Here is a 24,351-nt window from a genome sequence, read left to right on the forward strand (position 1 = left end):
CCTGTTTCCATTCTGCTGCCATGGCGAGCGACGGACAGTGGGTCAAAAAGGCTGATACTGAGAAGTATGATTTCATCTGTGCTGTATAGGAAATGTTAAAAACCCACCCAGACCCAGTGCTGACAGGCTTTATATTTCTGGTGTATATTTCTTTAGTGCAACAAGCTTATACCATGTAATCACGGTTTTGTGGCTTTATTGAACAGCAGTATGAAAATGTAGAGATCACAAACTGACGGGCAGAGAAACAGAGTTACCAAGAGTCTGGTTTAGTGCAGTTTAGACATTTAAAGTGGCTACACTAACAAACATATTTTTCTGTCTCCATTGTCCTGATTCAGGAACATCAGCCTTTCTTCATTATGGCTGCATGGTACCAGATAACAGCGATCATGTTTTTTTGTTTGTATCTTTTGGAGGTAGTTTTTGCTTTGCTTGGAAATGTTACTGTCTATATTGTGGGAATTGCATGTTTTCACTGAGCACAAATGAAATACTTTAGGCTGAATGTATTGATATTCAACAGTTTAATAAATGTGATAACAATATATCAGCTGGTACTCATTTTATTTCCAAAAAAAACCAAACATGAATATAACCTAAGGATAGGCAGTTTTATAAAAACAGTTTAAACTCAGGATATTTACTGAGAAACACATTTTACTGTTACAAAACATAAACTTTGGACTCCAGTGGTTAAATAGTGTGTTTATTGGCCTACAACCAGCACAACTACGCCTCCGTGTGGCTCTCATGCATTTGTATGTTCAGTTGACCTGCTGTGCACCAACTGAAAGACACTGTGCTGTGGGTTCATTGGAATGAATTAACTGACAGCTCACTGGTTGAACATCATCTCTGTTTTTCTTTCAATTCAAACCAAATTATATATTTACACGGAAATCAGCAATGAAAGTCGTGTTTTGTCTGAGGTTAGGTTTATTAAAATAAACAAAAATAGAAATTGGAGGAAAATCATTGTTGAAATGACAGTAATTCTACCTCGGCAGGTAAAGTTTATGACTTTTCAGAATGTAAAAATTTGGCATCTTCAAAGTGCCACTCACATATTCAATAGTATACATGAATGCATTCTCTCCCTCTGTCCATGTTTCCCTTGTTTGTTTTCCACTGTACTATGTAAATCACCTTTGTTTGGGACTTCTCTTTATCAGCGGTAGGGACAGAGAGCTGAAGCTTGTGTATTTTAATATTTAAATCAGACGTTAAGGTGACTACAAGAGGTCACTGCGTGTGTGGAGCATGTGATATCTTACCAGGAGCAGCGTTCATCAGCACATCAGAGAGAGAGGGAGAGAGAGAGACATCAGATTGAAGCACAGAGAGAAGACATCACCAGATGTAAGTTAAGTTAAATCACTGTTGTGTCATTTGAGATTTCATATATACACTTATCCTCAGTTGACAGTTTATTAGGAACATCTATCTAAAACTATTGCAGTCATAATAAATCCTCCCTTCATGAAGGTTACGATGTTCAGTTTGTGTTGAAACTGTGTTAAAGAGATGTTTCTTCAACCATATGATCATTGTGGAGGTTTGCAGTTTGTGCCACTGTTTGTGTTTCCATTGTTTTGCTCACCCTGTTTATATCAGTGAGGGTAGGCTAGATAGTAGAAACATCACTCCATTTCATGCAATACAGAAATACACAAACGGCAGCCTCTAAAATGATCGTACAGCTGGATCAGCACCACTGCAAAACAGCTGGAATACAAACCTAACTTTATAACCTTCATGTAGGAGGATTTATTGCAGGGCTGTTGTATTAGACTGCATTAGTTTTAGCTAGGTGTTCCTAATAAACTGACATGAAGCTGTTTGTTTTTCAGTAATGGAATCAAACATTTTGCATATAGAATCAAATGAATATTTTGAATTTAGCAGTTTCATTTAACAAACTTGATTGAATCATTTTGTATAGTTGTAAGTGTAACTTCAACTTTGCATTTTATCGTGTTACCCTTTCATTTTTCTAGATTTCACAAATGTGAACACAATAACAAACCGCCTGACATTATGATGTAATCTTTGCTAGTTTGCTTACAATGAACGAGCTGACTGCGCAATGTCGAGTCTTTGTTTCAGAGGCATTTGAAATGACTGGTACATTTTCAGTGCGGACTGTATGTTGTAAGGCGTTCCTCTAACTTTGTGTATCACTTGTCATCTGACACAGTGAAGATGCAGTGGAGTCTGTTTCTGCTCCTTCTGTCGGGTACGTGATTCGTCTTACCAGCTCCACACCACAGAGAATGCTAAAGATCATTGTACAAATGAATCTGGGTTCATATAACAGTTACACTACTCATGGTGCTTATCCAATAATCACACTCTGAGTCCCGTATGAATTAAGTGGCGTGGTGTAAGCAGTGACTTTGTTCAGCATCAATATGTAAATAATATTCTTTCTCTGTGTGTAGGTCAGTGTTCCTTCTTCACATGTCGTCACTATGAGTACCACTTTATTGGAGAGAATAAGACCTGGAAAGAAGCTCAGTCATTCTGTAGAGAGAATTATACTGACCTGGCCAAAGTGTATGACATGACAGACATGAAGAGACTCCTTGACTCTGTAAAGAATCAAACCGAAGCCTGGATTGGGTTGTACAGTGAACCAGGAAATAAAAGGATGTGGCACTGGTCTCTACCTGGAGTGGAGTACAATGAAAGTGAGGCAAAATGGGAAAATAGAGATCTGAACGATGAACACCGTAAGAACTGTGTGCGGATGAAAATCAGGGATCAGAAATGGAAGACATCGAAGTGTCATGAAGAAAAACAATTTGTCTGCTACAATGGTGAGAACATGCAGCTCATATTCTTACTGTTTTGTGTGTTCTGTTACGCGTGTTCAGCATGTCAGCATGTCTAATAATTGTTTTCTATGTGGACGTACACCTCATTTATTTATATAGAATCATGTAAAAACTTGGCTGATGTGATTAAAAAATGATGAATAATAATAATAATTATTATTGTTTCACTTGTAAGAAAAATCGAATTTTCTGAGACTAGATTTCATGTTTTGTCTGTTCACTCCACAGAAAGCTCCAGTGATAAATTCTGTTTTAAAAAGGAGAAAAAAAACTGGACAGAGGCTCAGAGATTCTGCAGAGAACATCACACAGACCTGGTCAGTGGAGATCAGTTAGAAGATGACAAACTAAAGCAAGAAATAGCGGATCGCGATGAATTTTGGATCGGCTTGTTCAGAGACACCTGGACTTGGTCAGATGGGAGCAATTTCTCTTTCAGACACTGGGATCAGGAGCCATTTAGAGATGGACAAGGTGAAAAGAACTGTACTTTTGTAAAGACATCAGGAGAATGGGACACTGATCAATGTATGACTAAAAAACCCTTCTTCTGCTATAAAGGTGAGTTTTTCAAAGATCTATCAGTTTTTTTTCTTGTTTAAAAATCTTAACATTTGATGATGGTTAACATTTACTGTCACATAAACTGTTCTTGAAGTTGACTTGACTTGCAGTGACTTGAACATAGAAGTTTTGTGATCAGTATCAGCATTTGACGGTCCTCACTATAACATGATGTTCTGATAATTGAACCGAACTTCCTGTGTTTGTTCTTGACAGAAAAACTGATCCTGATCCAAGAGCACAAGACCTGGGACGAAGCCTTGGATTACTGCAGAGAGCACCACCGTGACCTGGTCTCCATCACTAACGTCCACCAGCAGAGATGGGTCCAACAGAGAGCCAAGAACGCCTCAACTGATTATGTCTGGCTGGGACTGCGCTACACCTGCGTTCTGGATTTGTGGTTCTGGGTCAATGATCATCTAGTCTGCTATGACAACTGGGGCCCAGGGCAAGAGCCTGTCTCCTGTTTCCATTCTGCTGCCATGGCGAGCGACGGACAGTGGGTCAAAAAGGCTGATACTAATACGTTTGATTTCATCTGTGCTGTATAGGAAATGTTAAAACCCACCCAGACCCAGTGGTGACAGGCTTTATATTTCTGGTGTATATTTCTTTAGTGCAACAAGCTTATACCATGTAATCACGGCTTTGTGGCTTTATTGAACAGCAGTATGAAAAATGTAGAGATCACAAACTGACGGGCAGAGAAACAGAGTTACCAACAGTCAAGTCAATTAAGTATAAAGATCTATAATGTTTTGCTGCTTATACTCATAAAATATTCTCTTTGGTAAACATCTGGTGATGGTTATGATATGTGAAACCATAATTCTATCCGTTCGCATGTTGGGTCTTTTATATCAATTAATAATAAATTCTTGTGAAGCTGAATAAAGTTTTAAACCATGATCCTCTTGCCCTTGTTTCATTGTAGCTTAACATTTGCATGAGTGGTGCTTTCATAATGTGTGAAGGGACTCAAAGGGAAATATCTGAATTTAATAGAATTTAATGGAAATCAACAGTCAAGTTAGAAAAATGGCTTCCTGCTGACATTGGAAACAGCCATAATGAGCCTGCGAGAGTAATGCTTCAAGTTACTGGTCTTTATAATGCAAATGATTTCCTGTTAATGTTCTAGAAAGCTACCCACTATCTAATGTCATACTTTTTGCAGGAAAAGGAATTTCCTGGAGAGAAAATAAATTAACTTCACTGTCCATTTGTTGAATTGTATGCATGCCCTTAGAAAAAACAATCATATTTTTGCAATGGCCTGGTCATTATCTTCGAGGCCAATCCCAAAATTAATATTCAACAGTTTAATGAATCTGATAATGATGCTGTATATCAGCTGACTATATTTTTTAACATAAGCACATATCGTATTACATATAAGATATGGATCCATTTGGCAGTTTGATTTAAAAGTTTAAATTTTTCGGTACAGCTATATTTGCAATAAACTTATATCAGCCAATATATCAACCTTTATCCATCTTGCTCTAATACTCCCAATACCGATTTAAACTGTTTGAACCTGTTTTTAAAAAGAGGCTCAGGTAGAGTCAGTAAGAGAGTAACTTAAAATAATTTCTCTTTTAACATTAACTAATCTTCACTGTTTGTACAGAGTCCAATTCATGTAATGTTTGTTTTAATATAAGCTTAATACTCTGCCATCTTTGTTTTCCATAATATTAAAATACCTCTGCCCTACAGCACAAGCAGTTATTTTTGTCAACAAAGGACCCTTTCCTGGCCATGATAAAGATCTGAAACCTCAGTGTTTTAATATTCAAATGCTGACATCAGCGTTTTATCATTTGACGTCCAGTATTGCATGTGAACTCAACAACAAGAACACAGTTTGTTAAGGTTAGGGCTGAGGGGTGATTTGAATTCACTGTAACAGATATTTTGTTGTGAACTATTTTCATTGAAACACATAAGGAACATGAAGTCTGGATTGTGCCATTTGAATGATTATACACATTAACACTTTAAATGTAATCAACTAATAAAATTGACTTACTTAAAAAAATTATTATAAATTAATCAAAAAATTAATTTCAGTGATGTATGGGACACAATGTAATTAAAATAACAAAAATATTATCAAAATTGCTAATCAATAACCCTATTTTCTTATTTTATTTTTAAATGTACTAATGTAATGCAATGCAATGTAATTTTGGAACTGAAAAATAATATTTAAAATTAAAAAAAATTAATTTCAACTTTTGTTATTCCATCTATCTGCCTATCATATTCCATCTCACAAGTTATTTATATTATCTCCTGCTCTAATATTTACAGTGGTGTCCAATTCGTAATGGTGTTCATTCATCACAGCCATCTGCTTTGTGCTGTTTTTTTTTTATTGTTTATTGTTTTTATATAATACATTACCATTGTATTTATGTTGTTATCATCATCATTTCTTGTTATCAAAGTTTATCTAATTTGACCTCTATATGTTTTTGAATTGAGCTACATAAATTACATAATAAATAAATCCCACCTCGTCCAAACCATCAGGAAGTAGCAAGTGCTCTGTTTACTGGAAGTCACGTGTGTAGTTGTTTTTGACGTCTTACCCATGAATGAACACCAGAGGGCGCAGCTGAGCCGGCAGTTGGCAAGACACCACTGAACACGGCGCCACCAGCACGTCGCTCCAACTTCCAACCTCATCGGACAAATGTTTGATTTTTAAATCAGTTCAAGTGTTTGCACTATGGGGGATCCTTACCAGTATCCCGTGTTCTTCGAGTGCCCCAGTCTGGATGGAGAGCAATTGAAGAGGATAGAAAATTATTTCCATATTCGCCGAAAATCAGGAGGAGGAGAGTGCGGTTCAGTGACAAAAACAAATGATAAAGTTTACAGCATTGCTTTTAAAGAGCGAGAAGGTGAGATACGTGATTTTAAATATCTGCTGCATTTGGGTGATTTCTTAAATTGGTTTGTCTTGTTCTGGTGAAGGTGAAAGTGAAAGTAATCTATGTCTGCCTTATATCATGTTGATCTCACTCACTCACATTATTTTCACTTATTTATTTGTTTATTTAATACAATAAACCAATTTTACTGTTTGCAGACCAAGATCCAAACAGGTTTAGTGTCGATGTTAATTTTTTTTCAAATTGAGAATTATGTTATATCTGTCAAATTTAGAAACATATTCTAGTTTCACTTTGGCTGTGCTCAGACTGCTCTTTAAACAGTACAAGATGAATCTTATTCCTATCTCATTGATCCGGTATTTGATATTTGTGTCATATCAACATCTCAACATGAGCCGTATAGGTTTGCAAATTATGTTAAATTATAAGGAATTCTATAGGTGCAATCCATTCTCTTGCTCTAATAAAAGAAAAAATGCATGTCATAGTCGCAAGTTACGTAAGAGTCTAGAGAGCGTGTGTCAGTGAAAACACCAGCTCCTGGGCAGGGATAGAGACCTGTCACTCCTTCTACACTGGAGCAAAACATCCAGACTGAAAGAAACACATAATATTTCTGAAGGTGCTTTGTGTCTCTCTGTAGTTCTTTTACACCACTTCATGGCCATTTTGTGTCTCCTTGTGTTTGTTTTGCATCTCTTTGTAATTATTTCGCAACCCTGAGATCATTTTGCATCTCATAGCTGTTTTCTATTTCTTTGTAGTTGTTTTGTGTCACACACCTTTTTTAATGCACAGAGTCAAGGAAGAATTTTGGTTTCAACATTTTACACATTTCATTTCAAAAACACAGATGGAGGGGCAACAAAACTGAAAAATGGTTCTAAAAGACCAAGTACCTAACAAGCAATGTCCACTTATTCTGCCTCAGCTCAGCAAAGAGTCCTGGAGATATGTGAACACATGTTGGAGTTCGCAGGTGGGTCTCTGGTACTGACTGTAAGAGGAAGCCCCGGACCTCGCAGCTCCTTCCCCACCACTACGTCGACTCCAGGCCAGGCAGTTAGTGCAAAACTGGACTTAACCTCATCACAGGTTAGTGTGGAAAACCTCCAAAAATAATGTTGCACATTAGACATAGAAACAAAATATGATTCAGAGTGAATACAGAGAGGTGTTTCTGTTATTTAGCCTACTTTCACTGATTTGAATTGGGTGGACAAAATGATAGAAATACCTGTCAACATAACATAATACAATTAACCAGCCCCCCAAATTGCAGAATCCACAAAAAAATGATTTATTGCAGGGCTGTTGTATTAGATTGCATTCGTTTTAGCGAGATGTACCTAATAAACTGACAACTGAGTGTATATCTTTCCAACAACAGAAACAGCAGTCTGTTCCGGCCTCAACTCCTTCACCAAGTGGTGAAGAATATGAACTACGACCTGATACTTACCTCCTACGTTACCTAAAGGAATGTCCCGAGGCCGGGGAAGAACTAGAGAAAGAATTTGCTTCTGTGGCCTGCTCTGCTCAGCTTTACCCAGAGGAGAGCAGGGTTTTAGTCAAGAGTTTAGCCCAACCTGGTGTTGTAGATGAAGGTAGAAACTGGAAAGCTGAGGTAGACAAACTCTTTGATGCCTACCTGTGCCACTATGAGGTGGACCCTCACAAAGTCAAAGCTTTGCTTCAGTCCTGTAGTTCTCATCAGACCACAGATGAGGTGAAGGTGTACAGTGAGGGTGGGCTGGTTGTTGTGGTTGGGAAACGTTCTCAGGTGAATGCGAGGTTGATGGATGTGGAGGAATCAACTGTTAAACATCGAGCGACACACTTAATTAAGAGGCAAACCAGCATTCGTCGACTGGGTGAGGCCAAACTCCGCCTCCTCTGGAAAGAGATTGAGCATGGTGTGGGACGAAATTTTCCAGGAGTTAAGGTCACACAGGGAGATGCAGGTCAGGTAGCTTTGGAAGGTTCTGTGGAGGATATTCTTAAGGCTGGAGATTGGATTTCTGAGAAGGAGAATCTGGTGTTAGAAAGGACAGTTTCTAACATGAGCCCACATCTTCTGGCCTTCCTACGGAAGGCTTATGGAGGTCCAAGGATGCTAGGTGACTTTTTAGGGGTTGGTGACAAGGTGGAAATAGAATTACGAGACACAGAGCTACGTGTCTTCTCCCTCTCTGCTGATAAACTGGATGATGCAGAAAAAGCACTGCAGGGTGAGTTCAAGGAAGTAAAGATTAATCTACCTACCTGCTCTGCTGTGCCATCTGAGCTTCGGGAAAAGCTTATGGCCAAGAAGAATGAGATGAACAAAGGGCAATGTAGGGCTCGGGTTGTGTTTGGCTCAGGCAGTGCAGTGTGCTTACTGGGTCACACCAGAGAAGTTGAAGAGCTGGGTGAAGCTGTAACACAGTTTATCTTGGACCACACGTGCATTGAAGGTAAAGTCATTCTCCAATTCCCAGAGTTAGTACAATTCTTACCAGACTTGCTGCAGCTGCACAAGTTTGACTATTCAGGGGTTACCTTCCATCCTTTAACCTCCTCTTCTAGGCCTATGGTGGTACTGGAAGGTCCATCCAGCAAGGTGACTGAGGTCAGAAACAGGCTGGGTCCATTTCTAGACTCCCTTGTTCAGGGCACAGTCACCATAAACCTGCCAGGGGCTGTAAAGTATTTTGAAAGCCCCTCTGGAAGAGAGAGCATTTTAAGTGTTGCTCATTCTCAGAAGTGTCTCATACAGTGTCAAGAACAGAATTTGGCATCTGGTACAAGACTGAGTAACAGAGGGACATTAGTTGCCAGCTACAGCCTTTGTGATGGGCTCCAGGTGCTGGTGTGTCAGGGTGACATCACCAAGCAGGATGCTGATGCCCTGGTTAATGCTGCCAATGAAGATCTGGACCATTGTGGAGGTGTTGCTGCTGCACTGAGTAAAGCAGGCGGTCCTGAAATACAGAGGGAGAGCAATGCCTTAGTAAAGCAGATTGGGAAAATTCCTACAGGTGATGTGGTAGTGACCACAGGGGGGAAGCTTAACTGCAAGACACTGCTGCATGCTGTTGGACCTGCAGCTGGAAGAGCAGGTGGCAGGGAAAGGTTCTTACTTGAAAAAACTGTCCAGTCTGCTCTGAATATGGCAGAAATCATGGAGTTCAAGTCTATTGCCATGCCCTGTATCAGCTCAGGTGTGTTTGGCGTTCCTCTCACTGTGTGCTCTGAGGCTATTGTAACTGCTGTAAAAAGGTTTGGTAGTCAGGGAGGGCGAAGTCTGAGCAGAATCATCCTGATTGATAACAGAGGAGAGGTGGTGAGGGCCATGCAGGAGGCATGTGACAGGCTTCTCCAAGGGATAAGTTCTGGAAACACTACACTGAGTGATTTGGAGTACCTGATGGGTGCTGCTGCTGCCCAAGACACAGCAAGAGGAGCCACTGCCGGAGCTCCTGGAGAGGGTGTCCATTTTGAGGTTGTTCAGGGAACCATCGAGACCCAGCAGGTGAGAAACTTTGCTTAGATGCTGAGGCTGCATTGATATAAATTTTGCTACTTGATTGAGTAGGATCATTTAAGTGTCAACTCGAATGATTAGATGGATAGATTATTTTTCTTCTCTTTCGTAGGTGGATGCCCTGGTATCTCCGATGGCTGGCCATGACCCTCTCACTACCCGTGTTGGAAACATTTTGTCCAGTGTGGTAGGATCTCAGCTGATTGAAAAGTTTTATAAAGATGCAGGAGGAGCAACACTGCCTGGTGAGATAGTACTGGTGGAGGGTTTGTCTGCACTGCAGTCTAGGGCAGTGATCTTCCTCAATCTACTCTCCTGGGATAATGACCAAAACGGAACTGCAGTCCAGGTGACTTGATGTATTTTCATAGATTTTTGTGCTACCAGCATTTTCTTATCTTTCTCTGCTTTATTTTTTTCTACTCTTGAAACATTACTTAAAAACTATGGGGTCTAGTAATCTTGATAATCCTTGAATCTTCTAGGTTCTGAGAAAAAGCATAAGACAAATTCTGGCTTCCTGTGGGATCAGAGGCTTCACCTCAGTTGCCCTCCCCATGCTTGGGACCGGTGCTGTCCTGCGTTTTCCTCACAGTGTGGCATCCAGGGTTCTTCTGGAGGAGGTCCAGGCATTTGAAAAGAAAAGAATCAGCACATCATCTTTCCGAGTCCGTGTTGTGATTCACCCCAACGACAAAGAATCTAGCAAGGTAAAGGAAGGAAGTACAGTTGCCATTCCTTGCAACAAAAAAAGAGTCCTACAAAATTTACTGCAATATATAGAATGAGTCTATTTATTCTGTAAATGCTGATGTTATAAGTGCAAAGAACTATTATTGTTCATTTATTGTGTCACAACTGCTCAAACTATTGACTATTGTAATCATTAGAAAACAACAACCCGATTGCATTTTGTTTTTTGTATAGCATGTGATCATGAAACTGGAATGAAACGCTTCACTTTGTCTCTACAGACCTTCCAATCTGCTCAGGAAACTTTGCGTCTAAGAGGATTCACAAATGATGCTAACCCAGATCAAGGTTAGTGTGAATATTTTCTTTTTAGTTGCAGGTTGATCAACAATTTGTTAAATTACTTTACTAAATCCTTAAGGCAGCATTAATTCTTTTAAGGCCACAATGGATGCTCACAAAAAGATAACACTATATTAACCCCTTTTGAAGTTAGGGCCTATATACCAGCATACTATTAGCTATATGCACATCCAGCAAATGAGAGCATTGTTATTCATTTGGAGTTAAATTTCAGTCTCTTTTCAAGTTTGATTTGGTCTGCTGTAAGCCTGAGTAAAAATAAACTGGGTCTTAATTTATTGAAGTGTCATCCTCAGTCATTTGCTATTTTGGAGAGATTTTGTGGTGAAATTCTGCCATCATGCATGTGTAAATCCAAAACACTACAAACTTTAATTGTATCACTATCAGCGACCCTTAACACAGAGCCATAAGATATTACTTCAGATTTGATTGAAACTATTAAACCTTTATCATACCTTTTTTTTCTTCTTTTATTGCTGTGTCTTTAGCTTCCTTTTACCGCCATGTCTCAGTAACTACTGATGAGGTCACAGCCATGCTGGGCAGAGTCAAACTTCAGATGGTCCATGGTGACATTGTAAATGAGGCCACTGATATCATTGTCAACACAACTGACTTCACCAATAACCAATCTGGTATGAACTAAATGTCTTTGATTGACCTTAGATATATATGTGGAGCACCACTCCTCTATTAAGCTATATACAGTATACTATCATAGGTTTGAAACTAACTGTGTATTCATGAACTCCACAGGTGTTTCCAAAGCTATTCTGACTGCCGCAGGGCCTGTTGTTCAAGCAGAGTTAGCACGAGGTAAGTCTTAGGGATGGCCTGAAAAATATTGTAAACACACTTTTATGAGATTTCAGGGATGTGCATAATGCTGTCTTTGCTATTTGATTAAAAAAAAACAAGGATACTAAAGAAGGTAAACCTTAAATCTTGTAATGTGCAATTCCAACCTTGTGTTTTATGTGCATTTTCAATTTGTGCATTTAAAAACTTGAGTTAACTTGACTTAAGTCACATTCTACTATGCAACTTCACCACCACCCATCTTGACATGATGTTTTTTTTTTTCCAATGTTGCTTTTTTTCATCAGTGGGCATTCCAACAGACTTAATGTGCACCACAGGACCCGGGTTACTTGGCTGTAGAGAAATCATCCATGCTAGTTTCAAGTGTGACCCTCAGTTGATTCGGAAGAACTGCAAAAAGATATTGAAGCAGTGTGAGAGCAAAGGCTACCACTCAGTAGCCCTCCCAGCCATCAACACTGGTTTGTACTGTATGCATATGGGTGTGACTGGGTGTGTATATTAGGGGTTGTGTGTACTTCTGCATTCTGTCAATGGATAATTTGTTTGTGTGCTAATCAAACTCAGGGTTTTATTTTTTTTTGTGAAAAACCATATGTAAAACATAATAACATATGAAAAATAAAGGTAAAACAACTTGTTAAGGTAAAACTGCTAATAGATCAATAAATTGATAGATGAATGTATGCCTTTAGTGGTGGGTCAGTAATTTTCTGTAAATGTAGTATAGACTGTAAAATGATAAATCAGAAAATACACTGATAAAAAACCAATAAGAAATAGTACCACTTGAAGATAGTGAATTAACTGCAGGACCAAAATAAAGCTTACAACCTGTCACTGTCACAATGTAAATAGCATCATCAGTATGGCATCTCCATGTGGATTCACAACCATTGTCTTTCTGTCCCGTTAGGTGTGGCTGGTATGGACTCTGTTAAAGCATGTAAAGCCATACTGGACGGCATAGCTACAGCTATTAGGGACTTGAAACTGAATTCACTCGCACTCATCCGCATTGTCATCCTGCAGCAGCCGGTCTTCCAGGCTTTCAGGTCAGAGATGAATCTTGTCCATACATCACCAAGCAATAGAAGGGAAACTTACAGACAGTTTTAGAATAGATGCAGTCTTTGCCCAGTCAGATTTGGTTGGTTTAACTTACCTGTCCTCTATAATATGCTTTTGCAGATCAGAGCTGGAGAATCGCTTTGGACAAACCGTCCCTTGCCGCTTCAACCTGAGAGGTTTGTTTTCATGTACAAAGCTTGGAAATTGTGTACTCTGTGCCACTTAAACAGTAGTCCATCTTTTTCAGTGCAGAAACTGATTGGGCATCGAGAAATTAAAGTCTGACCCATGGATTATAATCAAAGGCGCTAAGCACTTTTTTTGCTACCATTTGCTATTTAGCAATAAACACAAAGACCTTTGGGAATTTTGTTAGTTTTGCAGATATTTGGCAAAAAAAAAAGTCGGTAGATTAGAAAGTCAGAGGGTCACCAAGGTTATTAGAATTTATCTTTTAGGGAACTTGAACATCTGTAGCAACTTTCATAGCATCGATCCATCCAGTTCACTCACTGAACCACAAATCTCAACTACATGCTAGCACTACACAAAAACCAGTGGATAACCAAAGTCAATAGGCTTTATTCTAGAGGAACCATGACTGTGACTACTACACACTGGTAGTATGGCATAGTATTCATACTTGTCTGTTTTGAACGTTTATCTCAAGTCATGCAGTTTACCTTTGCGCCACAAGATGATGCCAAAGCATTAGCTATGATGATGATACTCACCAAAGAGTCAAACCAAACAGATAAGTAAATTACATAGGATCTTACACAGTACTATTGTCCATTGTTGATGTTCATGATTAATTAAAATTCCTCAACATGGAAACACAAAAGTTGTTCCTATTAACTGATATAAGTAGTGTATAAAACGTTATTATGAAATGCATTATTTGGATATAATGTTAAAAATCTTTTTTAATTGTGTCAGATCAGCAACCAGGAGGGATGTTTGATGGGTCAGATTAACAATATTCTACATTAAGTGGATAATTGATATTGTGGACATCACACAAATTCCAAGACTGACAGTCTCTTTTTTCTTTTATTTTTTAGAAAAAGCTAAACAGAAGCTCAACGAGTGGCAAGAGAAGTACTCAAAAACCCCAGCATCTTCAGCAACACAAGGAGAAACCTTCATCTCCTCAAAGCCACAGCCGGCTGTATTAACTGTGATTTGTAATGGTTCGGATATCATCACGACCGTCAAGAGTGATTTGGAGGGGATCCTGCAGAAGCAGCTGGTAGACAGAGTGGTAAATGTGCATGATTTTTCCAGCCTTGATGCCATGGAGCTGGAAGCGGTGCTAGCAAAAGTCAGAGTCTTAGGAATAAGTCTGGAACAAAGGAGACGTCAAAGTTCAACAAGCGTGGATGGCAACAGAGCAGGAATCACAGCTAGAGCTGAAGCTAGAGCTCACTCAGGGTCAGGAGAAGAAGTCTATGTGCTGAGAGGCCTAAAAGAGGACGTTTTGAGTGTCACTGAACTTGTAAACACAGCAGTCCACAAAGCACTTATTGAAGACCTCCAAGACAAAAAAGAAGCAATGTTGGCTCTTACTGTCCAATGGTCGATTCAGGACATGGATGGAGCCTGGCAAGAGCTGAGCCTGCATGACAACTACGTGCTGGAGAACGCTCACATTAATAAACAAGTGTCTGCAGATGTGACGGCACCAGACAGAATGATTGCGAAGGTAAACCTGAAGTCGAGAGAAGCCAAAAACTGGCAAACAGGGATCACATACAGAGTGAGAAGGAGTGAGACCGGAGCAAGTATGTCACAATTTGCAGTTTTCAATTTTTACTTAACTCACGTTAAACTTGGCTTATGTTCAAACCATCCTCTTTTTTGAACAACATTAAGTTGTATGACTTCTACTTCAGCCTTAGAGTTGCCGGCACAATGGGAACCTATGCATGAAGAAGTCTTCAAAAAGGTTGAGCTACAAATTAACTCACAAGAGTATCAGGACGTAGCTCAGGGTTTCCTCAAAACGGCTAAATACAATATTCAAAAGGTCAGTATACTAACACAAAAAATGTACATTTCCCATAGCTTTTTAAGCATTAAAAACCTGGAGTACAGAATAAGTAATTGGTTTATTGTCTTCTGATCTCAGATTGAGCGTGTGCAAAACCTCTACCTGTGGCATGCCTATACTGTGTGTAGGCAGCGAATACTTGGCAAAAATGGGCGAGCAGAACTCGGGGAGAAGTCCCTCTACCATGGCACATCAGCAGAGTCATGCAACTGCATTGAAAGGGACAGATTTGACAGGAGTTTTGCAGGAGCACATGGTAAGGAGTTTTGTCATATGTTGCTATATCAAAACCATTGAAATGAATGTTTCTATGAAAATAAAAGCAAAAATTTAATTAGCTAATCGATCATGTCAACCTCTTGGCAAGAAAGTAAAGTCCCATAATGTTGAATTTTTGCTCAAAAGTTGATATGTATCTTTTCTATCACAGCTGCCATGTATGGAAAAGGAGTTTACTTCGCGGTCAATGCAGACTATTCTGCCAGTAGATATTCCCCAGCAGACACGTCAGGCCTGAGGCGGCTGTATGTTGCTCGGGTCCTGACCGGCCGATACACAGTCGGTAATTCTTCCATGAAAGCACCCCCTCCTCGTGGCAGCGATCCCACTGACTGCTTCGACAGTTTGGTGAACAACCAGCAGCAGCCCTCCATGTTTGTCATCTTCCACGATGACCAGGCCTACCCAGAATACCTCATCACTTTCAACTGAAAAGAAAAAAGGATAAGGAACAAGAAAAGTCATGGTTCCTGTGGTGCAACCATGATCCTTTTTAAGTACAAAAATAGTGATTGCTGTCTACTTTCAGTTAATGATTTTTGTCCTGATCTGATTTTCAGCTAGAAGCACTTCATAGTACAACAAAACAACCAGATGTGGTGACATCTTAACGACACTGTATTGAACATCCTAATGGACAATGCTATACCACAGAAGCACTCCACTTTTCTTTTTTCTTGTAAAATAATTAAGTTGTGTGCAATAAATTTAGCAAAGAGTGCACTTAATTTATTTTATCTCACTGAATAATGGAACTACCAAGCTATGATAACAATTATAAGTATATTTTAAGAAATATCTCTAGTTTTTTCACATTACTAATGCAGTTAACTTACTTTTAAATTTTTAGGGATGATGTATGATGTCAAGTATTATGTATAAAACTGACACAAACTTTAATAGTATGTAGACCAATATACATATAAGCAAACATACATTTTACTCAATGAAGATTTTGTGACAGAATAATCCAAGTAATTTTGGCTCTTATAATTTAGAGAGGATTTCTCTTCAACGGTGCAGGAGAATACTGACTTAATATGAGTGTATCTGTTTTTGACAAACATTTAAATAATATTTACATATGGCTAAGGAAAAAATAACACAATTACTCAAAAGTCAAAGTTACTTACATATCTTTATTAACAGTTTTAGAAGAACAATAAGATAATAAAATGATGATTTGTAGCTGAGATTTTGATTGTGGTACATTCTTATCATTAAGGGGTATCAGAATGGTCATCATATGATAAAAGCATTTTTGATTTTTAGAATCATTTATAAGGTTATAAGTAAGAAGATCAAAACAAAGTAAAAGCTTAATTTTACATATCATTAAGGAGTACAGAGGACTTATTTATTTTAACATGAAATATCTACCTATAAAAAAAAGTATTCATATTCAAGTCTTATGATTAACCCCTGTGTGCTCCAACATACAGCAATTAAGAAGGAAAAATAGTATTAAGACAGCAGATGAAGTGTTGAGGCTATCCTGTAAAAAAAATAACCCTAAAGGTCATGTGTAAGCAGGTTATTATGAGCCATATTCTTTGTCTTGTTGGGCGACCTCTAGTGGCAGTAGTCATTATGATGAGATCAAAAGAGGAAGTTGTTCTGTAGTATATAGAGCTACAAAGTCCAAGGGTAAAGTTGTGGGACAGTCATGGATAAGAGAAACGATTGGTAAAGTCCTACGTTTTTTACTTCAACTGCATGTTTATTATTGTAACCATGACAACAAGGGTCCTCTAAGGAAGTGTTTATAAACCTTGATCTGCCTGTTAACCTAACCTAAGTTGTTTTTGTGTCTAAGCATAACCAAACAGTGACCGCTCCATGAGGTTGTTGTAACCCTGACAATGAAGGTCCAGTACACCTGTCGATACCACTTCCTACAGGTTGTATTATCATAACCATGATAACAAAGGTCAGATCAGAGGGTAGAGATAAAAAGCCTATTGGGTCATTTAGGTTAGCAACTCACTGGAGGTGTTATAAGTACAAAAAGAAGAAATCACATTTTGTAATTTTCTGACCAATATTACAAGATTGATGTTTTTGAAAGCAGTGAACGTTTCTATTCACTTTACACAGGGAAAAGCAAAAATCCACTGAATGAGGAGTACTTATTAACATTATCACTGATCCTCATATTCGGCCAAAGACGAACATTTATCTTGTCGCCAACTTGTAGCTGCAAGATAGCGCTGTTAGATCCAGAGGTTGGGTGGTTTGGAGTATGACCATACCACGACACTACCTTGTGTCCATTTTGGTACAGACTGCCACCACATTCCTCACTTCCTCCCCAGCAGAGGGAGGAGTAGGTGAAATAATAGACTCCTTGCACTGGTGCTGTAAAATAACCTTCATCGAGAAACAACAATTAAACACAAGGGACAGAGCAAGTTAAAAAAAATTGATTCCTACATGGAACGAAAAGGTAATAATGAATACTGACCTGTGTATTGGTTGTAATGTCCTCCACTGTTGGACAGAATATGACTGTACACCAGGGAGTAAAGAACATTTACAGGACCAATGTTGCCATCTATTGGTAATGCAGCAGAAAATGCAACCCGAGGTTTTCCTGAAAGATATAAACTTGATTATGTCCGTGTTTTATAATTAAAACCTACAGTATATACAAATGTTATTTAAGCCTGAGCTGTTCTGAAGCAAACTTAGGGCAAGACAGTTTTCATTAATAGTTTGTCTCCTGGAAGTTCATCTGCTCAGTGTTAAACATTGCTAACACCATCAAATTTTTGTGGTGGTTACAAGAGAAACTTCACCTAACTATGCAAAACCATGGTTTAGTTTACGTTATTACCTTCACTTAGTTCAGTCACCGTGCTGTTAAGTGCAGACAACCTCATCTCAGTGACCTCCAGCTTTTTGTTTGTTTCCTCCAGTGCCTTCACAGTAGCTGCAAACCTTTCACTAAGAGCCCCCAGCTCCTCCAGCACCGAGTAGATGAGTGGTTCACAGCTTTGGTGGGTTGCTGTTGTTTTTGTCATCAAAATGCCATTATTCTCCACCTTGGTGTCTGCCAGCTCTTCATGTGTCAGCTCAGTGATCTGGATCTCATTGCCCTCGCCTTTGGCCTGGCCGCCAGACAGACCAGCAAGCAAACACATAAGCATCATTATTGATAATCTCCCCATTTTTCAGCTTGGAAATGATTGTTGACTGACAGTGAAAGAAATCTATTTATAAGGAAGGCCAGGTTAATTATTGATTCTACTACAAAAACATCAGTTAAGAAGATCATAATCGTAAGCCTTATATTATTATGGTGCATAAACTTCAGTATCCCTGTGGCTCCTTGGCAGTTGTTTTAATCACTCTTCAAGCCAAGGCCATAGTTAAACTAGGTGCATTGTGGGGAAATATTTTGCCTGACTCATTCATTTACCATTCAATAGACTCTTAAAACTTAAATAATAAGTTACACATCTTATCTTATCATAAAGACTAAAGTTCATCTCAATTTCTTTCCTTGATAATTACAATGAAGGGCATGCCAAGATTCAGTGGAAACTGAATCTATGTGACCCAGTGGCTATGAATAGCTGCTTGTTTATGCAGTGAGGAAAGTTAAGTCTCAGAGAGAGAGAGAGGAATTGAGGGTGAGAGAAAGATTCGGGAAGGTAGAAAAAGTAACCATGAGAAACAGCAGCTAATTGACGGCAAGCGTGTTAGGTTTTGCTGAATGACATCAACGATAAGAAAACACCACAGAAAGTAGTTTAAAAGAAAGTTAGGTCTAGTCACTGACATGGAGTTCACCAGGTGTTACCTGCCAATGGAATGGGAAGAGAGGTGGAGGAGAGAGAAGGAGAGGAGGAAAAGGGTGATTGAAGAAGGCGGAGAAGGGATAGAACAGGACAACCGTGAGCTGAGGAGGATTGTGGCTTACAATGACTCCAGTATGGGCCTATCAAGTGGGAGTAGTAAGAAAGAGGGGTCAGAGGTCATAATGGGTAGTACTTCTCAGCAGGGGATCCAGGAGCCTATGAGTGAGGATTTGGGGGATGAAGGACTTGGGGATGACGTCCACACATTAAGCAGTAAAACCGCTCCTACTGAGATATTCAGGGCCCTGAAGGAACTCTGGGTTTCGTCTCTTCTCACAGATCTGACTCTGACTACTGAGAATGGGAGCAGCTACCATGTGCACTCCCCTATCCTGGCTGCTGTCAGCTCCCTCATGCTGGAGAGACTTAGGGAAAGGAGTGGAGAACGATCAGACGGTAATAGGGATGTGGGATTCCACAGGTGGTCAGTGTCTATGGGTACTGAGATTGATCATGTAGGGCTTCAGGCAGTTGTGGAGTTTGCCTATACTGGGGTTGTATTTTCTTTAAACAAAGACACCATGGCCCAGATCAAGGCTACAGCTCAACTGCTGGGGGTCCCCAGAGTGCTGGATATCTGCAACAAAGAGGAAACAATGAAGGGGGATGGAAGTACCAAGACGAAAGAGCAAAAGATCTCTGCTCTAGAGCAAATGAAGATTACTCTTCAGTCCATTGAACAGCTGTGGACAGACAAAGTGGGATGTGATGTGATTTTGGATGTGGATGGGACTTTATTCCACGGTTAGTAGACATTATGTCCTTCTCATGACTGCAATCTTTAGGTATCTTGATGATTATTTGATAGTGGTCAAAGTGTGAACTCTTCTTTTGTCTGTCTCCAGTTCACAGAGTTATCCTGGCGGCAAGCAGTGACTATTTCCGTGGCATGTTCACCTGCGGGATGAGGGAATCCCATCAGACCTGTGTTTCCCTTCCCTTCCTGTTAGCATCTGAGTTAGAGGCTCTTATAGGCTGCTCCTACAGTGGGACCCTTTCACTCAGCTGGGACTGCGTCTTCGAGATCACCTGCACAGCCCTGCAGCTTCAGTTCCAGTCCGCCCTCTCGCTTTGCCTTGACTTCATGCGACAGGAAATAGAGGCAAGTTCCTGCCTGGATATTGCGTCTTTTGCTGAAGCATATGGAATGTCAGAGCTCCTTGAAGAAGCTAATGACTTTGTACTAAGGAACTTCTGGGAGGTGTCATCCACAGCAAAATTTCAGGACCTACCTGTAGAGAAGCTTCTAGACTTCCTCCGCTGTGATGGTCTGTGCGTGCCCACAGAGTTGGCTGTATTTCGAGCTGTAATCTCATGGATTGAGGCAGATCCTGAGGAGAGATTGGGCCAAGCTGATTTACTGATGGCCGCAGTCCGCTTCCCCCTCATGACCTTTCGAGAGTTCAGGGAGGTCAGGGCCATTAACCTGCGCATGGAGTGCTTTGGAAACAAGGAAGTGGAACTGTATGGTTCAGCACTCAAGGAATTTGCTTTCAGCCTTCCAAAAACCCAAGATCAGTGTCGCGTCAGACGACCCAAAGATGCTCTGGTTCTGGTCGGGGGAGACCAGCTAAACCCTGATATGGGTCAGCGTATACCAAGCAGGGAACTGTGGTTCGCAAACTCCCTGCGCAGTGGCACAGGTTTGGTGAAGGAGATAGAGTGGCGTAAACTGGGTGAGATACCAGACAAGCCAAAGTTCAGGCATGGACTAACAGCAATGGACGGGAAGCTGTATGTGTTTGGAGGATGCTACTTCTATGCTAATGATAACATAATGAAATCTGTCTACAGGTAAACGGAGGCAGTCAATGCACAAATATCTTCTCACATTCAGTAACCAAGAATGTCTCACAGTTGCTCATTTGTAATCTCACTTTTTCCATCTTTACCTTTACCTTCATGGCATATATGCTAGTTATGATCCCGTACAGGACAGCTGGAAGAGGCTGGCTGACATGCAGGAGCTTAGAAGTAACTTCTCAGTGGTGGCACATAAGGAACGCCTTTACGCCATTGGTGGAGATGAGGAGATCAACACCAATGTAGACAGCGTTGAGATGTACAACCCATACACTGACTCCTGGAGGTAAGATTAGTGATGTAACAGCTAAAGCAGACTATTCAACACAGTATTGACCTTTCAAAGGAGAAGAACAGAGGCAAGATGAATTGAGGTCCAGTTTTAGCATGCCCAAATGTATTAGGGATGTGTGATGTTGGTTTTTGAATAAAAGACATCCTTGTCAAAGACTAAGATTATTAAAAGTAGTTAATGCTTATAATATACAATGATATTTCAAGGATGAAAGGTGAGTTCACTTGCTGTTTGACCCTAAATCCTTCCATGCAAATGCAATGCCAAAGGTTGGCCAGCAGATGTCATCATTTTGACTGCTTCAAACAATTTGACAGAGTGGTTCATTGCTTTGAAAAGCTTTGTTTCCCCCTTCAGGAGGCAAAATGGAAAATTCCAGGAGTAGGAGGTTGACTTTACATTTCCATACCAAAAATGTCTAATGTCTGACTTACAGTTTTTTGTTTGTTTGTTTTTTCTCTTTTCTTTTTTTTAACATTTGCATTCCAAACCAGTAGGAGGCAGTGTCACAGTTATGGTGGTGGCTTTCACAATTATACAATATATTACACCTGTGCAGTTGAGGCTCTGTTTGGATGGCATGAGGAGCAGTTCTTACAAACTCAATCAAGAAAAAGAAAATTCAACAGCTGTAATATTGTCCATCTTGTCAGACACCAAATAATCTGTGCAAAGGCCAAAACACAAGCCGAACCATTCAACACCTGTTAGCTTAGCTGCTAAACTTTTGGACTGTTTGTTGCCATTTAGGCATCCACTACATTACTGTTAGTAACAACATCTCTACATAAGAAAATTGAAATGTAAGTCAACAATATGGAGTGGAAAAATGTAAGTTCACAATATATGAGTTGATGAATTGCATGTCTATGTTGGTTTGTAAGGTCTTGCTGTTGTATCTGAATCTTCTCCTGAAGCTTTGATAATAATTATGTTCATATAGGTTTCCAGCCATTTTTTGTGACCCTCCCTTGTCTTGCCACACACACACACACACACACACACATAGACCTACACTATATTTCGTTTGCAATATTGTAGGAGGTTGCAGAGGATTGCTCAGCTTTTTTGTTTTTTAGCTGTGTGTCCTGGACTTAAAATGCTATTATAGTTGACAAAAATATATAGCTCATCAACCGACTAATTGTACCTCTTGTCTAGTTAGGACTGAAAACTGTGGGATATAGAGGCTACGTTTATTATTTTATTCCTCCTTTACATTCCTGTCTGATACCTTTTGTTTCATTTTTCCCAGCTTCGTCCATCCCCTGGACCAGGCTCTGAGTGGCTACGCTGTCACTGCTTTAGATGGAGGAATCTTCATTTCTGGAGGTTTCAACTGTAAGTATGTGTGTCTGGTGTCCATGCTCCTGTACCACCCAGAGAGAGGAACCACATACCTGGCAGACATGGCCAATGATCGAGCCCAGCATTGCATGGAGGCCCTGCGAGGCCATCTTTATGTCAGCGGTGGGGTGTGTAACCTGAGGAAATTTTACAATGATCAACAAGCCTGTGAGGTGTATGATCCTGTGACTGATTCCTGGACTGCTTTTGCATCACTGTCTGTGCCCCATGTGGGTGCCGCCTCAGCTGTCCTGGAAGAGAAGATCTATATACTGGGTGGATACTGCCAGGACGACTACAGTGAGTCTGGACTGGTCCACCGGTTTGATCCCAGCACACAGCGATGGGAGAACATGGGCAGACTGCCTGGGGCTGTTACTGACATTCGTGCATGTGTGCTCCGATTGCCTGAACACTTGAGACAGTAACTTTGTGGTGAAATAATCAAATGTATTAAATACAAAAATGTGGCAAAATATAAAAATAATAGCAACTTTTAGAATACACTGACTTAATCTATGCGGGATTGGATTATTAGCAAATCTGATTTAGGTATACATCTCGTACTGCTTTTTGTACTGACAAAGATATAGTTTATATTAAGGAATTCGAGTCTAGAACTGTTCTGTAAATGCCAGATGATTTTTGTCTTACCATCTTCCTATGTTAAATTTATAGTATCCCCAAGAGTAGAATATATAAACTCAAGAACTAGTAACTCTATTAAAGATAAAAAATATTTTATAGTTTTACTTTGTTGCTGAGTGACAAAGGTTGCGAGTTGAGAAAAAAAGATTATACCCAAGAGTATATTACAAATTTTAAAAAAATATATCTTTTTGAAGAAGTGGGAATATAAACTATGATAATATCACTTTCAATTCAACTTTGTGTGATGTTTTATTAAATATCCAGGTGGATCATTTTGTATGTTTAAAAAATGGAGTTGACTACAAAGGATATAATGATGCTACATTTAACAAACTATGTTTAGACTTAATATACAGTGCAGTTTTTGTTTGTGTAAGTTTGTTTTTTTTGATGATGATTTAAAGTAAATGTTTATATATTCACTTCAGTTTTTAAAACATTTTTTATCAAATATTTGTCTCATGCACATACAGGTACCCCCAAAGAAATGCTACTGTAGTGATTAAACAGTTTAAAAGGAACCTAACATTCCACATATAACTTTATATTGCAAACTAATTCATTTATATTCTCTTTACAGCTGTACAGATGTGCCTCCCTTCATAAAATACAAAATAATCATCAATCGTCATATAATGAGCAATAAAGCATGAAAATGAACTTCAGTTTGACTTAAAGCATGTACCAAACACAGCCTTCCTCTCCAGAGACATTTTCCAGATAGTTTCTATGGCTAGTAGTAAGTATTCTATAGCCATGCAATGAGTATGGTACAATCTGGTATTTAAGCGCTTAAACAATGTTTACATTATAAGTTCCAGGCCCAGCACCACATTTTGGATTTGACAAAGGTGTCTTAACAAATTAATTCAGTCTTTAAAGAAAGAAGAAGAAAAAGATGTCCCTAAAAAAATTGATAAAATAAAAGCATCTTGTTCACATGCCTAACCCTTAAAAATCTATGATGTTGGGAAGACAAAGAACCCACTTAAGACACTTGAATAGATTTTTCCACCTTTCCACAGGATGAGGTTGACGCAGTCGCTGGCATTCAATTCAAGAATCACTGTGTTGCTGGTGGTGTCGCTGATGTCTACTCTTTGAATTCCCAGGTACTCACTTGCAAGTGCCCATTCTTCACCAAGATGGCTTCTGAAGTGTGGCTGTTGTAGCCAAAAGTCATGAAGGAAAAGTGGTAAACTCCTTTCAGTGGAGCAGTGAAGACACCTGCAAAAGAGAAAAATTGATTGATTTCATATGATTTGA

General features: G+C 39.5%; 3 protein-coding genes and 1 long non-coding RNA gene across 6 annotated transcripts; all 4 read left to right on the forward strand.

Moving 5' to 3' along the window:
- Positions 1-6: 6 nt before the first annotated feature.
- LOC147818619 (uncharacterized) lies at positions 7-548 on the forward strand. Its single transcript, XR_015437807.1, has 2 exons — positions 7-64; positions 342-548. It is a non-coding gene; the product is annotated as an uncharacterized LOC147818619 (long non-coding RNA).
- A 709-nt stretch (positions 549-1,257) lies between these two features.
- Positions 1,258-4,316, forward strand: LOC111661666 (C-type mannose receptor 2-like). The gene is made up of 5 exons (XM_023415317.2): positions 1,258-1,362; positions 2,201-2,239; positions 2,445-2,822; positions 3,069-3,401; positions 3,621-4,316. The coding sequence occupies exons 2-5, from the start codon at positions 2,206-2,208 to the stop codon at positions 3,956-3,958; spliced, it is 1,083 nt and encodes a 360-aa protein (XP_023271085.1). The 5' UTR covers positions 1,258-1,362; positions 2,201-2,205; the 3' UTR covers positions 3,959-4,316.
- Positions 4,317-6,039: 1,723 nt separating this feature from the next.
- On the forward strand, positions 6,040-15,854 carry LOC111661730 (protein mono-ADP-ribosyltransferase PARP14-like). Its single transcript, XM_023415387.2, has 15 exons — positions 6,040-6,322; positions 7,248-7,411; positions 7,707-9,830; positions 9,955-10,191; positions 10,328-10,552; positions 10,817-10,883; positions 11,390-11,536; positions 11,658-11,717; positions 12,008-12,184; positions 12,640-12,778; positions 12,915-12,970; positions 13,859-14,578; positions 14,690-14,823; positions 14,926-15,103; positions 15,278-15,854. Exons 1-15 carry the CDS (start codon positions 6,148-6,150, stop codon positions 15,556-15,558), a joined length of 4,884 nt encoding a protein of 1,627 aa, XP_023271155.1. The 5' UTR covers positions 6,040-6,147; the 3' UTR covers positions 15,559-15,854.
- A 1,820-nt stretch (positions 15,855-17,674) lies between these two features.
- Positions 17,675-23,745, forward strand: LOC111661673 (kelch-like protein 33). Of its 3 annotated transcripts, none has more exons than XM_087176360.1 (5): positions 17,675-18,125; positions 19,269-19,733; positions 19,835-20,783; positions 20,908-21,078; positions 22,343-23,745. In XM_087176360.1, exons 2-5 carry the CDS (start codon positions 19,343-19,345, stop codon positions 22,860-22,862), a joined length of 2,031 nt encoding a protein of 676 aa, XP_087032486.1. In that variant the 5' UTR covers positions 17,675-18,125; positions 19,269-19,342; the 3' UTR covers positions 22,863-23,745. The 3 variants fall into 3 exon arrangements, with proteins under 3 accessions (XP_087032486.1, XP_087032485.1, XP_023271092.1); XM_087176359.1 differs by having other exon boundaries at positions 17,714-19,385; positions 19,506-19,733; XM_023415324.2 differs by having other exon boundaries at positions 17,714-19,733.
- The last annotated feature ends 606 nt before the right edge of the window (positions 23,746-24,351 follow it).

Source organism: Seriola lalandi, unplaced genomic scaffold, assembly GCF_002814215.2.
Source record: "Seriola lalandi dorsalis isolate HSWRI2012SDOR001 ecotype SW California unplaced genomic scaffold, Sedor1 jcf7180002054549, whole genome shotgun sequence".
Taxonomy (NCBI): Eukaryota; Metazoa; Chordata; class Actinopteri; order Carangiformes; family Carangidae; genus Seriola; species Seriola lalandi.